Source organism: Anas platyrhynchos, chromosome 3 (genome assembly GCF_047663525.1).
Source record: "Anas platyrhynchos isolate ZD024472 breed Pekin duck chromosome 3, IASCAAS_PekinDuck_T2T, whole genome shotgun sequence".
NCBI lineage: Eukaryota > Metazoa > Chordata > Aves > Anseriformes > Anatidae > Anas > Anas platyrhynchos.
This window is the reverse complement of record NC_092589.1, coordinates 21,692,173-21,707,500: the sequence shown is the minus strand read 5'-3', so window position 1 is coordinate 21,707,500 and position 15,328 is coordinate 21,692,173. Positions and strand designations below refer to the sequence as shown.

Below are 15,328 nucleotides of genomic sequence, written 5' to 3'. Positions count from 1 at the left end.
GTAGTGATACTGAACTTGTGCTGAGCAGAAGTTTAAATAGTCTGTAAATATCCACATAAGAATTTGAAAGACAGTGAGTTGGGATCTTATGATCATAAAGCTGCCCTTAAAATCAGGACATATTAAAAAATATATAAAAAATCATCTATTCTTCTGCTAGCCCTGGTCCTTCTTCCAAGCTTCTCCTGCAGTGGTGATGGCCATGTACATGTGTGGTTTATTTTTTTAGCTTTTTATTTGAAATCATGATTTTTCAGTTACACAATGTGAAGAACAGCTTTAAAAAATCCCATCATATATAAAGAGTATTATGAAAAAAATAATATATCTCAGGTTTTAGCAATGCATCATTACAAAGCATAATATAGTATTTATTTATTTCATATACTTTACTTAAGTAGATGTCTGTTTCTATTTAAATAATTGTGTTGAATTTGAGAGAAATAATTGAAGTTAAAGAAACCTGGACAAATATTTAAGTAGGCAGGGACATACTGCAGAGGTCATAATTTGATAATGTGAGGGTTATTCTGTTTGACCAAAGGGTTAGATTTATTAGATCACAATCTGTTTCAACTGTAAGCTAACTACATCGGACTTGGAAAGACTATATTTAAACTTTACATAGCTCCATGGATTTTTTTTATTATTTTTTTTATTTATTTTTTAAGTTAGAGGTGTTCGGCCTCTGAGGGAGGAACTCATGAGATACATAGGTTCTGAAGCACAGGAATTATACTTAATAAGTATAGCCCCTGGACAGGGCAAAGGATACCACTAAAAGATACAGTGCTTTTTTTAATGCATGTTATATTTCTGTATTTTTACAACACCCTCCCTAATGTATATTGTTTAACTCCACTTGATACGTTGTTATCTTATCAGTGACCTACTATAGCATATAGTATGTTGAGATGGCAAGTTGAAGACTTATATAAAAAGTTTATATAACATGTAACTTAATGCTTTCTGTCATGAAGTTGTTATTCGAACACTTTAGAGACACAAGCTGATCTCATGCTGAATATTCTGTAGATGTCCCTTTCTTTGTCCTATTCAAAATCCTTCAAATTTCATATATGTATGTCTCTGTCTTATTATGTCATGTACACTGTTTTCCACTAAACGTGTCATTTTTTTTTTAAGATATCCTATAATTTTCTGTCCAGCTCTTTTTGCAAATACATATGCATCATAGGAATTCAAGTGAACAGCCTGGGAGCTCATTGGATATGTCCTTGTCATAAGTTATATTGCATTTTTTTGGAAAATATTTATCATCTTACAGTAAAAAAATACATCAGTAAACAGTATTTTGTAATATATAAAATCAAGAGAGAATGTTTTAATTGTATAGACACCTTTAAATTTGTCATTTCTTGATTTTTCAAACGTTTAAGCATCCAATATTAATGTTTGTAATAGTTATGTTTTTTGTTTGTTTGTTTTGTTTTGTTGTCTGTTTAGTTCTGATACTGCTGATACTTATTTTTGGTTACTGGCATGGCAAGTTCTTGGTAAATAGTTTCCATACTCGTGGTCAACACTTATCAATAGCCAATTGGAAGAGACAGAAATAGTATCATAAACTGATTGACAAGGTCACTGGAATTACAAGCATGAAACATAGATCAGCAAGAGGTAGCTTGGATATTCTGGGATAGAGGAGGATGCTGATAATGGATTTTTCCATAGGGTAACTATGCTTTTAACAATGTATATGAAAAAAAAAAAAATCTATATCAATTAGCCTTCATTTTTTAAATTCAACTGTATATTTTTCTGACAGTATTTCCCTCTGAAAGTACTCCTTCAAAGACAGGAAGGAGCTTTGTTGAGTCTGCTTCACTATTCTGATATTCCAGACAAGCATTCATTCCCAGAAACTGAATATGAAACACAGTTTAACAAATTAAGGGATGTATCCTAACTCTTTAGCACTCTGGTGATATATTTTCCTGCAAAGACAAGTTGCCTTGCCTCAAGTCATTTTAGTCCTGGAGTCTCTGTGGAAGAGGCCTTTAGGAAGAATTTGTTTTGTAATTCATGAGTCCAAGGCATGAAATAATGTTATCAGATCATAAACAGCTTTTCTTTCTTTAACAGATGCTTTATTATTAATTATTATTATATTATTATATTATATTATTATTATTATCCGATATACTTCCAATTCTTAGAGAAGTTGTGGGACGAAGGTGACAGGACAGGATCAGGCTTATTTCCCTCAAGAAGTTTCCTTATTCTAGCCCTATGTAACCTTTGGTGTAGTTTAGATTAAGTACAGGATCAATTTTAATTGCATCTGGATAACTGAAACGAAGTTCTTGTACAAGATGAATCAGGCATTACCCCTTTTCCAGAAAAGAGAGTTAGAGGGAATTTCTCATCTTCCTTCCTGTGTCATATGACTACAATAACACAAAATGAGTGCAAATCTGTAGTCATCTGGACCTTGTGATGCCTTTGAATGCAAGTCTGACATCAAGAGAATCTTTAAGTACCTGTATGTTCTTAGTGAGTTTCACTACACAAAGTTGCAGGGTTACACTCAGCAATCTCTGTTGTCTAGAGTATAGAAATCAGGGTATGCTATTTTTTTATTTTTTAGTTTTTGCAACTTCTGTTGTTGACATAGCATCCAAGGTTCTTACTTTTCAGCAATGTAGTTCATCCTGTATTTTTGTAAAAAGAATTATTCATCTGGCAGCTCTGCTTATTTGGAGATGATGTGCAGGAAAGCTTCCTTGTAGAGTACTTTATTCTTTTGGCAAATGAGAAAACTAATGATAGAATACAGCACTTTTTTGCAAAAATAATAATTAATAAATTAAACACCACCACCATCTATATTTATAAACAAGTTGACTTTTGAATCCGTATAGTAGGATTTTGGTTAGTCATATTAGTTTGGTATTTAGAAAAAACTATATAAACTAAAAGAAGGAAACACAACATTTATTTACTTGGCTTCTATTTTCTTACAATTTCAATTGGCTAAAGTACTTTCAATACATTCTCCAATCATAATATAAATATGGAATGTTAAGAATCAATCTTGTGCTTAAAAGCAATGTCTGCTGGGGAAGATATGCCACCTGGTGATGTCAACAGAAGTGGGGAGAGGAATGCTGAAAACACTTTCAGATCCTAGCATGTCTTGTGTTGAAGGCTTGAGAAAAGAGTATGAAAATATTGTGGGATGTTATCTTCAAAGAAGAAGAAGGTAAGCACAAGTATATCTGACAACTGAAGAAATATTTTATTTTGAGAATTAAAATTCAGAAATGCCTAAGCATTTCTAAGAGACTCGTTAGGCCAGTTTTAATAGTGACTTTCTTTTAAATGTAAGAATCATGGTAGTTTGTGTTATTGCATCAAAATACAAATATCTGAGAATAGGTTTGCATTTACAGTTACTGCAGCTGAATATGCAATACCTGACAATAGATAAGTTAGGCTGCACTTTAATCTTTGCAAGAAAACAACTTTTACAAAAATAGTAGTATAGTCATTCCTTATATTTAATCAAAATTATATTTATATTTAATCAAAAAAATCCAAATGTTTAATCAAATCATATGAATCTCCATTTTCAAGCAACCTTTAAACAGTTGTGTTTTTTTTTTTTTTCCTTTTAATGAGAAGTTAATCCTTTCCTCTTATGTAACTGAAACATTTGAGAAACATCTATGAAAGAAACATGAATATTTTTTCCATGGTGGATAAGTATCAGGGCTGTTTTTCTCCTGCATTAAGTCGCTTACCAAAGATATGTATTATATCCCATGTTCCTGTGCCAGGATCATTATTTACTAAAGACAGGAAAAGTCACTCCACCAAGGAAAAGCTGGTTCACAGAAGCTCAGCCCATGTAAAAGGCTTAGCTTCTGTAGAAATTCAGTAGACACATATCCTGTGAAGCACAAAGTACGTCATACCATGATTCATGATTGTTTAGTAAGTCTAACTTATTTTTATTTTTTTCATATAAATTAGCTAAATATGACTGTGGAATACCTTTGATGTGTCTAGATCCTGGTGAAATTGCATTGTGGTTGGTCTAGTGAACTGAGGGCAGTACTCAGAGGTTATAAATCCTCCACATACTTCTATCTACCCTGCTGACCTTGGGCAAGTCATTTAACCTCTGTGTAGCTGTCTCACTGTTTGTGACATAAGGATAATAATAATCTACCTCCCTTGCGCATTGCCAGGATTAATTAGCTAATGTTTGCATGTTTTCAAGCTATAAAGTACTATATAAATGCTAGGTATTATTTTTACTTGAAATGGAAATTATGGCCTTGTCCTAAAGACATTTAAGGGGAGAGAAAATAGGATGCATAATCCATTTTCAAGTAGTCATGTTTAATCTACTAACTTAGATAAAAGGACTTAGGAGTACTTTGGCATCAAGAAATGTGAAATTTAAAGTTGGATTTACATGGATAGAAAACTTGTGGTTTTGCACACACTTCAGGATAATTATTAATGTTTAGTCAAGCTTCAGTAGATTTTGAACAGCTTCACAATACACCATCTACTAGCATAATTTCCTTCAGCACCAAATATCCTCCTCTTTATTGTTTCTTGGTACAACTGCATTGAAGAAAAGCAAAAAAAAGCAGTTTCTGTGATTTCTACATTGGACTGGTTCTTGAGTAAAGAATCTGGCATCAGACTGCAAACAGTGCTTTTCAATTGATCTTCTACATCTCTCTATTAATTATTTTTTTCTTCATGTATATACTGGTCTTTTTCTGTATTGTGAAATTTGTTGGCTTTTGTGTTGCAAAAGGGGTTTATAATGCTGAGCCTCATGTCTATGAGGTATGTATTGTCACTTTGTATAGGCTGAAATTCCTATTGACTGCCAACAGCAGGATAGTAGGATAGTCTTTGAGACTCTTCCGCCTTTTTGCAATAGCCTAGGGAATAATAGCAGTCTTCCAGAGATGGCACTGGTAAACACTATTGAGCAAAAGAGAATTTGCTGATCGGTTCTTCTATGAAAACGGTCTTTTAGTTAATGAATGTCTTTTAGAGTTTTTAACTCTCGTGAAGACTGAGAAAAGCCACTTTAATAGTGCTTAGGTATCTATGGTAAATCTTAAATGCAAAAAGTAATTTATGACATCAGACAAAAAATTATTAGTGTCAGTAATGTAAATAAGTGATCCAAAAAGAACACCGAAACCATATAGTCTGACTATATCTTCCACAGATGAAGAAATTGTGTTTGGATAGTTGTGTGTCTTGATTTCAAACAAATGCTTGTATATTAGAGAGAGCAATAGACCCATCTATTTCCTAAAGTACAGAAAGCATGATAAACTTTTGTTTTGTCAAGATCTGATGAAGTTTTTATTTGAATGTTACAAAAGGGATCAAATTAGATTTTAACTATGCAACTTTCTTGTTTTAAGTCAAACAGGTCAAGATACTTTGGTAGGTCTTCCTTTTATGGGGGTGATCATGTGCAGTTACTATAGATGTTTATGCTAATCTATATGCTTTTGCCCAAAACAGAGCAGAGAGTGCTATTCTACAGGTACAACAGTCATCTGAGTGATTCTGTGTTTTTTTAATCTCCAAGTGCATCGTTTATGATGCCTCGTGTAAGATGACTGGAAAAGATAAAAAAAAAAAAAAGTCTTATGTCAAATAAAAATCCCAGATCAGGTTTAGATCTTCATTTCTTCAAAAGTATTACAATGAAGTGTAATGGCATTTGACAGTATTGGCATTTTTTATATGACTACTTTCGGCTAACTCAGCATTCTGAAAAAATGAAGTGTTTTCTCTTTGTGATTGAAAGGGTTAAATAGTACCAATTCATTACTACTCACAAAAGGATTTATTTTGTTCTCATAAATCAGTTTTATTCCACATTTTTATTATTCCCTTGGGTCAGCTGCTCCAATTGAAATCAATATGAGTGCAAGTGACACAATCAATCTAGATATTTGATTATGGATTTGAGACTCCCAGTTCTGCTCTGTGTGTTTAGCTAGTCTTCTTCTGATAGTGTCCCTGGAGAATGGAAAATTCTTATTGACATCCATGAATTATGGGCATAGATTCAGAAACTAGATACTGTGATAATCTCCATTTATGTAGAGATGCAGTTAGAGAAAGAATGCTCTATCCACAGAAAAACAAACCTGAAGATTTTAAAACTATCTGTTTCCAAATTTCTTCCAATGTGTAAAATCTCTCATGAAATAAATTGAATAAAGCCTCATCATTTGCCTATAAAAGCCCTCAAATAAAATGGATTAAATCCAAATTGCATGCCGTATCATCAGTTTAACATCACAAGAACTGTGAACATTTTTATTATTTTGTTATTTGATGTCCTCCTGTCATTATATACAACATGATCTTATGCCTGTTGTGGTGCTAAACTGTACTGGGACATTAAACAAAACACCCTTCCCAGTCAGGAGCTCATTGTGCTTCTGAGGACAAAAATGGGTGATACACAATGTTGTACTCTAAATCTTATCAAAGGTGTTGCAAATTTTCCCTACTTCATGCGAGCATATTTATAGTTTCATACCTTTCTGAAAGTTGCAACTTGAGTAAGTTAGCAGTATAGCTGTAGATGCCTAGGCTTGGGTTACTCTACCAAGCAAAGAAAGCAAAGAAGCACAGTCTGTCCAAAGAGTTGTGAGACCTCAGACAACTGTCATTTTGAGTAATCTCATGCAAGGTGTGGAAGTCTTTGTTGAGCTCAAGCCTTTAACCAGTTGAGATTTCTTTTGTGTTCCATCACAATACATGGCTTCTGGGCTGAGGGAGTTTTATCCTTTCTCCACTGTTTGTGCAGTTAAGAAATAGTTCTCTTGGAAGTTTGTTATTGCTTGACTTCGTCCACCATAGCCCATCGTTTTCCTCATGAGATCATCTAGGGTTTCCTTCTGGTTCATATTTGTATATGATTTAATGCTTGTTTACAATGCATCTCTCTTGCTTACAGTATCATTGTATTGTATTTTCCTCCTTACCATTGTAAGCAAGAGAGAGGCATCTAGATGAAGATATAAATATACCTTTCTCTGAGTATAGGCACCAACAGTAGACAGAAAACACCATTTAATTTCTTGGTCAGATTGATGGTTGGACTTAATGATCTTGAAGGTCTTCTCCAACCTAAATGATTCTGTGACTCTCAAACTCTCTTTCTGTTTCAAGCCCTTAATTATCTTTGCATAGATTCTACTCCTGTAAGTCCACATCTTTTCCATACCAGGGAGCCCAGAACTGGACCTGGCACTCTAGAGGTCTCTTATGAGGGCTTACTAGAGAGGAGAGATCCCATCACTTGATCTACTGGCACTGTTCTTCCTAATGTAACCCAGAAAGCAATTGGCCTTCTTTATTACAGATTCACTGCTGGTCTGTGTTCATCTTTCTGACTAGTAGAACCCCCAGGTCTTATTTTCAAAGCAGCGAAGTTGCTTTCCATCTAGCATGCCCTCAGCCTGTAGTGGGAGCCAGCCCAGAGTAATGAACAAAATATTCAGCATATGCATATTGTAAACCTCAAGACAATCTAAGATAGCTGAACCAAAATATCCTGTGAAAAGTCACAGAAAGTGCCTTTGTCTGTTTTATGGTGAAGGAAACTGAGCTGCAAAGAAGCAACTTCAGTAATACAGTCAGAAGCTGTATGTCTTTGAATTGTCACATTTCTGCTGCATGTGATGATAAGGACTCTCATTTTGTTCTTTAAATAGTTTTTTATTTTTCAGTCTTGAAACTGAAAGCAACTTTATTGGGGCAAAGGAAAAAAAATAAGTTTTTCATTGCTAATAAATATGAACTGTTCGCTATTTACAGGAGAATAAATAATTTGGATTCATAGTTTAGTTAGTTTACCACAGTGCTTTTAAATTATCCATCTTGCTTCATCTACCTGGCTCCTGAGAGTGAGAATGAAGGTTTCCTATGATAAGAGAGGCTTTAAATTTTGGCCTCAGAGCTTGATGGAGTGAGACCAGGATCTGTCCTTAGGAATAATACATCTGTCAACTCAGGAGCAGAGGAACAAATAGCAGATCAAGGCAAAAAAAAAAAAAAAAAAAAAGAGATGCACTCATCTGAAAATAAAAATGACAACAATAACAACAACACAATATTTTGTTGAAAAGAGGGGTACAGAGTCAAAGTATAGTAGCACAAAGCACTTCATATGAGCAGTATAACAATGACAATTGAAAAGCAGTCAAATATTACAGTTCTTAGGAGGAGAAAGTCACCAAAAAGGTGGGAAAATATTTTGATCTGTTATTAATGAGAAAATGAAACTAGTGGTAAGTTACATTTTTGATTCTGAATAGTGCACTAGAAACAGTGGAGAAGGAAGCAGGAAAAAAGAAACAGCTGAGAGGAAAGGAATAGCTAGTGTGGAAGTTAACGAGGCTGAAGAACAGGCAAAACTAATGGACAAAAGAATGAGATTACAGAAGAGGAAATCTTTATATAGTTCTTTAGATCCGTATATGATCTATTCCTTGGCCTGGATTTTTTGCTACTTTAATTTTTGGACTAGTCTTCTACAGTGAGAAGAACTATAGCTCTGCTTCTATCTATTTAAATACCATGGAGCAACATGCCCTGTAATGTAAAAAAATATGTTATCAGGACCTGTAAGAACATAATGGAAACAGTGGAGAAATAGGTATTGGTAATAGTATTTCAGAATGTGATCTAAAGCCTTAAACTTGCCACTCATCCTCCCCAAAATCTTTTGCCATGTAGTAGCACACAGTATGTAGTGTACTTCGGTGACTCGTTATTTTGAAATAGCAATATAGAAAGAAGAAAATAACTTGTCAGACATTTGTGATAATCAGATTAAAGTGTTTCCAGCTTAATTATCTTTCAGGTTGAAATCTTTTTGCACATCACAAATTAACAGTCCTGTAATATCACTTTAGTTCAGATGAATCTGGTGAGATGAATCTGGTCAGACAGTTTCTAAGGGCACTGCACCACAACTAGGAAGAGGTAGAAATTTTCTGTTATACAAAGAAGACTCAGTTATTAAAGTCCAAAATGAACAGAGAAGCATAATGAAGCTGATTTTTGACCCAATATCTTCAGTATGATGATGGCCAGCTCTTGATTAGAGAAGGAAAAAACATAAGCATCCAATGATTTTTTTTTTTTTTTCAGGCATAGCCTCCTTGCTTTCTGAAGTCAGCAGCAGAGTCTAGTTCTGTCAGTGTGTTTGCGATGTGGGCATGTTAGACTGGTTATGTTTATACTTACTGTTTTAATACTCACCACTATTGGTGAGTATTAAATTAAATTATGATAATCAGAATATTCTGTAATTTGAAAAGATTGGTCTTGCATATGAAACATGAGTTTTTGTGTTTAATACATAAAAAGCAACAACTCAGTTTATGACCTTTTGCCTTAAATCCATCAACTTTCGTCCAGATAGGAAGACTACCCTTAAACATGACAAGTTCTGGGAAAAAAAAAAAAAAAAATAAAAAAGAAGAAACAGGAAAAAGAAGGAAAAGAAAAAAGAAGAAAAAGAAAAAAGAAAAAGAAAAAAAAAAGTTTTTAAATGTGAAATGAATACATTTGGTTTATATTATTTCTTTTTTTTCCATTGCAGCCTTTGTCATGAGAATGGTTTCATGTTGTACCATTTTCTGCGCTCCTTACAACCTTTGTCACATGAATAAGATATCAGAACGCTAATGACTAATATACAGTATTCTGTGTCTGCTGATACTATACTGTACTACCATGACCTTTGCAATATTATGTATTCTGATTGGCTGTCCATTTCACCTCTTCCCCACAAGTTAATAAGGCTGTAAAAAGGAGAGAACTTGAAATGGCCAGCCAGTCAAATTACAGAATATTGAAAAGGTCAGAGCAGTACAGCACACAGAAAAAAATTACGGAATATATGAGGCATTAAAATTCTTGTGACAATGATTATAACAAGAATGGAAAAGGATACCCATTTATGTTATTTCAATCTAGTGAACCCCATAGGATGATGGACCCAGGACAGCAGTAATTTACGCACCAGCAACCCCCAGGAGCTTTATTCACCTATTTACAGTAGCACTCAGTGACAGGAACGCAGATTTGCTTGGGAGCCCCCTTTGAACTGTCCACTCAAAAACAAACCCTCAAATGCAAATACTCACCAGCTACTGTGCTGTGTGAAACTTAGCACTCTTAAGCAATATTTTTTAATGGTTTATGTATTTGTGTATCTTTTTAATGCAAAGATGACCAGGGAACAGGTTAGGGCAGCGGGGCAGCTGGAGTTCAAGAAGCTTTTGGATGATGCTCTCGGACATGTGGTCTGATTTTGGGGTGGAGATTTTTGGTTTAGAGCCAGGAGTTGGACTCAGTGATCCCTGTGGGTCCCTTCCAACCCGGGATACTCTGTGATAGTCTATATCGATATTCTATTGCTCAGTTTTATTTCAAGTTCACATAGTATTTCAGTATATTTATGGATACTCCCTAGCCCTAATTTCTTCATTTGTTTAATTTTTTCCTGAAACATTGAGATACTTTGTTCTGGTCTTACAAACTAGTAATAAATTGGAAACAGCACAACTTTTACTCCAGTTTCGGATTTATGCAAAAAAAAATCCCTCAGAAATATTGGCAAAAATATAGAGAGTCTTACTAGCAGGAAGGCTAGTAAAAGAATAAAACTATCATGATGCAAAACTATGAGATTAAGAAGTATGGGGAAGTCTTTCATGTTTGTAAAGGGTTTAGTGATTTTTTTTTTTTTTTTTGAGGTTATGGGGAATGGTTTCTCTGAATCCTTCTTGATCTGAGTTCATATTTTGTAGAAGTGCTTGTCTCCATAAGTTTTGAAGGACATGATGAGCCAGTTCTTCTAGGATTTTTTTTTTTTTTCCTCCTTAGGTTGTTCTTGTTAGCTGTGTCTCGAGGGGGTCTGTCTTGTTGGAATGCTTGTGACAGCTCTAGGCAGGAGCTACGAGGCAGAAACGTGCAGGAACAAGTAGGTGTTCTGATAGAAACCATTTGTCTGAAGTAAAACAATGTCTCTTAGGACTTTACCAGTGTCTGAGGCAGTTGCTGTCTAGGACTGCAGCAGCCTTGCTGATAGCCTAAAGCAGGATCGGCGAGCAGGGTGGAGAAAAGTACGCATATGAAAAACGGAAAAAGAGAGGCCTCATCTACTTATACTCATAAATAGGGTCCTCACTGGAGCAGTCTAGGCAAGGGTGTCATGGAGTGATATGACTGGGTTATCGCTGTATCGCCTTTCATCAGACTGAGCCTATGTGTCTGCATTTTCCAGCCCACTGAAAGCAAAGTTTAAGCAGTGAGAAGTGGCAAAGCTGCATACTGCAAGTCATCCCCAGCAAGACCTGCATTTTAAAAATGTTTTAATATTTCACTTGCCAGTAGCAGTAACTTGTTTGGCCGGCAATGGGTTTAAAACACCTTTTGTCTGTGTAAAATTCAGTTTGGAAAACTTGTAAGCACTTCTTGGGTTTTTATTAGAAGTAATGAAAAATTTTGAATCGCTATGTTGTCTAACTCATTGTAAATTTGCAAGTTCATTTTTGAGCTGAATAAAATGGTTATGTAATTACATACTTCTCCTAATTATTGAGTAATTATGTACTTCTTATAATTGCCGAGTAATCACTCTGCTATAACTAGAATTTAATGTTACAACTAATTGTATAATTACTGTATATTAATGTTGTTATCAAGGCAACTTGGAATAGAGTGTTATCCTTTTAATTCTTTTTCCATTACTCTAAACTATATTTTTTAAAAGATGTATGGTTAACCATTGGAAGAAAGACTAATGGTGGAATAGAAATATCAACAGAGGAAGTACATGTTTTCATTTTGGGCTCAGGTGGGTGAGAATAAAAATATTAACATGTTAAAACTGCACTGCAGATTGAAAAAAGTAAAATTTTCTCATGAGATGGCACATAAATTGCTGTTAGTGAGCCTATCCTATGAATAGGGAGCCTCGTGTATGTGCCTTGATCTATCAACAACTGGATTTTTAATTTTTTCCATGTACTGTAGGTGAAACATTAAAAAAAAAATGAATCTTTTTTTTTTTTTCACAGCCAGAAGAGTCCTTAAGAGTTTTGCATAAGTAGGACTTTAAGAATATGTATTTCAGACAATTCTAATGAATTTATTATTAATAAAGCAATAGATGCATTTAACAGTCATGTTGTTTGGTGGGCGTCACAAAAAGTAAGTCACAGATTGCCTGGTGATGCACAGGAAAAATGTGGTAGATGATGGGAGAAAGGTGCTTTGCTGGATTGTATTTACTCCCAAATTACACACAGGGACAGTTTCACAAAGATGCCTAAGGTGGGTTTGATAGACAGTTTAAGAAATGACATCAACTTTTGCAGATGCATTTTTCTAGTGCTGGCTGAATAGTCAGTGCACATAAGAGTAATGTCAAACTAAATAACTTAATTTCTGCAAAACAGATATCTCTGTACATGGAATGTGTAAAACTTGATCGATCTTTTTTGCATGATAGGAAACTTTGCCTCCATTGCTGTTTATAAAATAGTGTCTCTAAGGCGAAGTTTGGTGAACTCCAAAATGAATCCATGAAGTTTCATGAAATTATTCTAGATTTTCACTGCTTTGTCTGTTTGCCTAATTCAGGTAGAATGTGAGCAATAAGGATCTAGATCACAAGGCTAATAAAAGGCTCATCTTAAAAAGGCTCATCTCATCTCCCTCCTTCCAAAAATTAAAGTCAGTTTGCTATATGTCAGCAACAGAGTAACTGAAACACTGTGCAGCTCTGTGAACATCCAGTATGTGGATAATAATGGAGTGGCTTGGACTTGTACCATAAGTGAATTACAGACTGTTTTTAAGTATTAGTGGAAAGTCCAGATCACTCATTCATGGTAAAATGTAATGTGAGCATGACTAAAAGGTACTGCATTTGCACATTTAAGTGAATGTCATAGTAATATGGAATATCTGAAAAACTGCTTCAGGTTTAATTTATGTTTTAACAGTGCACTTGAAACTTGCATAAAAATGAGTAAACCTAATGCAGTTCACTTAAAATAATTAAAGGAGAATTTCCATTTTTTAAACAATAATATCTTATTCAGATTTTGTAGAGGACTCAGACTTGAATATTCATTCTTCTGTCTGTGATAATGCCTTAATTTAAGATATTTTAAATAGCTATAATCTGTTTAATTTCATTGTGATACCTGTGGTTCCAATGACTTCTGTTCTTGTGCTGTTGTTTGTAATGCAGAATTTCCATTGACTTCAATACAAGAGCTCTTCATGGAATGATGGATAGTAGTAATAATATTAATCATTTATATAGCACTTTAGATGTTCAAAATATTGGATAATCTTTAAATGAGCCCAGCTTTTCTCTCAGATATGAGTGAAATCTTTATTGAGTCAAAAAAAAAAAAAAGTGTTTATGTGTCATGCTATTTTTCATTTTCCAGTCTTGCTCATCAGGTATTTTGGGAAGTTTTATTTTGTTATTTTTGTAGGGTGGAATATTTGCATATCTTAAATTTGGGGTCTTGAAAAGGTTGTAAAGCACACGTAGTGGTGTCCTCTGATGATTTCAACAGATAAACTGCATACCTAAATCCCTGTTCTATCTTTGAGCGGATGGCAGGCCATGCTGGAAAGACTGTTTCTTATTGCAGAGGAGTAATTCTTAGGTAAACACTGGCGTTAGCTTATACTAGTTGATAAACTCCTGAAGTCCTTTCCTAGTGAATTCAAGAAGCTGTACAAGTCTTACGTAGCCATAAGAATTGGCCTTAACATTTCGACTGTTCCTGACCAGTTTGCATCTGCAGTTCTCACATAACTGCCCACGAACATGAGTAACTTCTGAAAACTGGCTGCTGTCTGCAGCACATAGTGTGTGTGCATATGTATATATGTATGTATGTATGTGTGTGTGTGTATATCAATCAGCTTTGCAACTGTATGGTTGCTCTGTTTATTTTTCAACTTTTATGAGTACAGGAAAGTGTTAGCAAAAAACAGGAGAAAGCGATGAACAATACTTATTATTTAAATTAGTCATTTTTTGGCATTACTGGTATTAATGGCAAATTTTCATTTGAGCAGAAGTCTTGCTTAAAGAACAACAAACTGTAGAAGACACAAAGCCCAACATTTATTCTTCTTCCCCCTCACTTTTTCTTTTTTTTCATTTTTCTTAACAGCTGACAGTAATTATTCTGTTGTAAATGGCACTTGGATCTTACACAGCAGCAACGAATCCAATGTATGGGTACCCATTAAAGGACTGATTCCATTTTCTAACTACACAGTACAAGTGAATGCTTCCAACAGCCAGGGCAGCTTGATAAGTGATGCTATAACAATAGTCATGCCTCCAGGAGGTAAGTATGAAAAAGTGCTGTTTCTGTGCATGTAACAATTACACAAATACTCTGTTAAACAAAACGTTATTTATTATTGCAACTGAGGACTGGAAGCTAGAAGAATATGTTTGCATTAGTAGTTCTTACTGACAAAATTGTTCTTTTCAGCTTCTAATTTATTACATCGCTCAATTTAAAAAATAGAAAATGAAAACAGGTAGCTGCATAGATAACATTGATTAAGTAAGAAGTGCATCATATGCCTATTTTGTTCTTTTTTTTTTTTTTTTTTCTGTGAATGGTGTTAGATTCTATTTTGGGAGGCTTATCTGATCTAAGAATTTAGAGTCGTCTTCATTTTGCCGTCTGGTATAACCTCAAGAAAGTCAATTGCAGCGTGCTGGTTTACGACGAATGATACTCTAAACCACTTTGGATATTATCTTAAAAAACAAAACAAACAATAAAATAAAGTAATAGAATTAAGCAAATACTCTCTAAATACTCTTTTTTGTTGTTTGTTTTTGTTTTTTAACAATGAAAGCTCAAATTAACAGCTGATTTATATGAGTTTCTTTTGTGTTCTCTTTTCATGGACATCCAAGTGAACTAGATTTTGCTGAAGAAATGCCACTGGAAGCAATGAAGATGATTTTAAATCATAAAATGAGAGCCCAGCTAAACTTGGTCTTGAGAGACATGTAGATATATCTGATGAGCACAAATAGTGTAGACTGACATACATATAACGTGAAAGTACAAATAAACAAACTCAATCAATCAAACAACAACCACTAAATAATACAATTAAAAAATGACAACAACAAAAACAAACAAATAACAACAACAACAACAAAAAACATGATCACAGTTGGTACAGTTTGCTTGCATGAAATGGATTGGTTTGGGGACAA

At 34.3% G+C, this 15,328-nt stretch overlaps 1 protein-coding gene across 1 annotated transcript in view; it reads left to right on the top strand.

Annotated features, from left to right (window-relative positions):
• The window catches only part of USH2A (usherin), a 410,836-nt gene that overhangs the window by 240,250 nt on the left and 155,258 nt on the right, over nucleotides 1-15,328 (top strand). Inside the window, exon 38 of the mRNA XM_072035514.1 lies at nucleotides 14,253-14,432. Coding sequence (XP_071891615.1) covers nucleotides 14,253-14,432 — 180 coding nt within the window. The remainder of the gene's footprint in view (nucleotides 1-14,252; nucleotides 14,433-15,328) is intronic.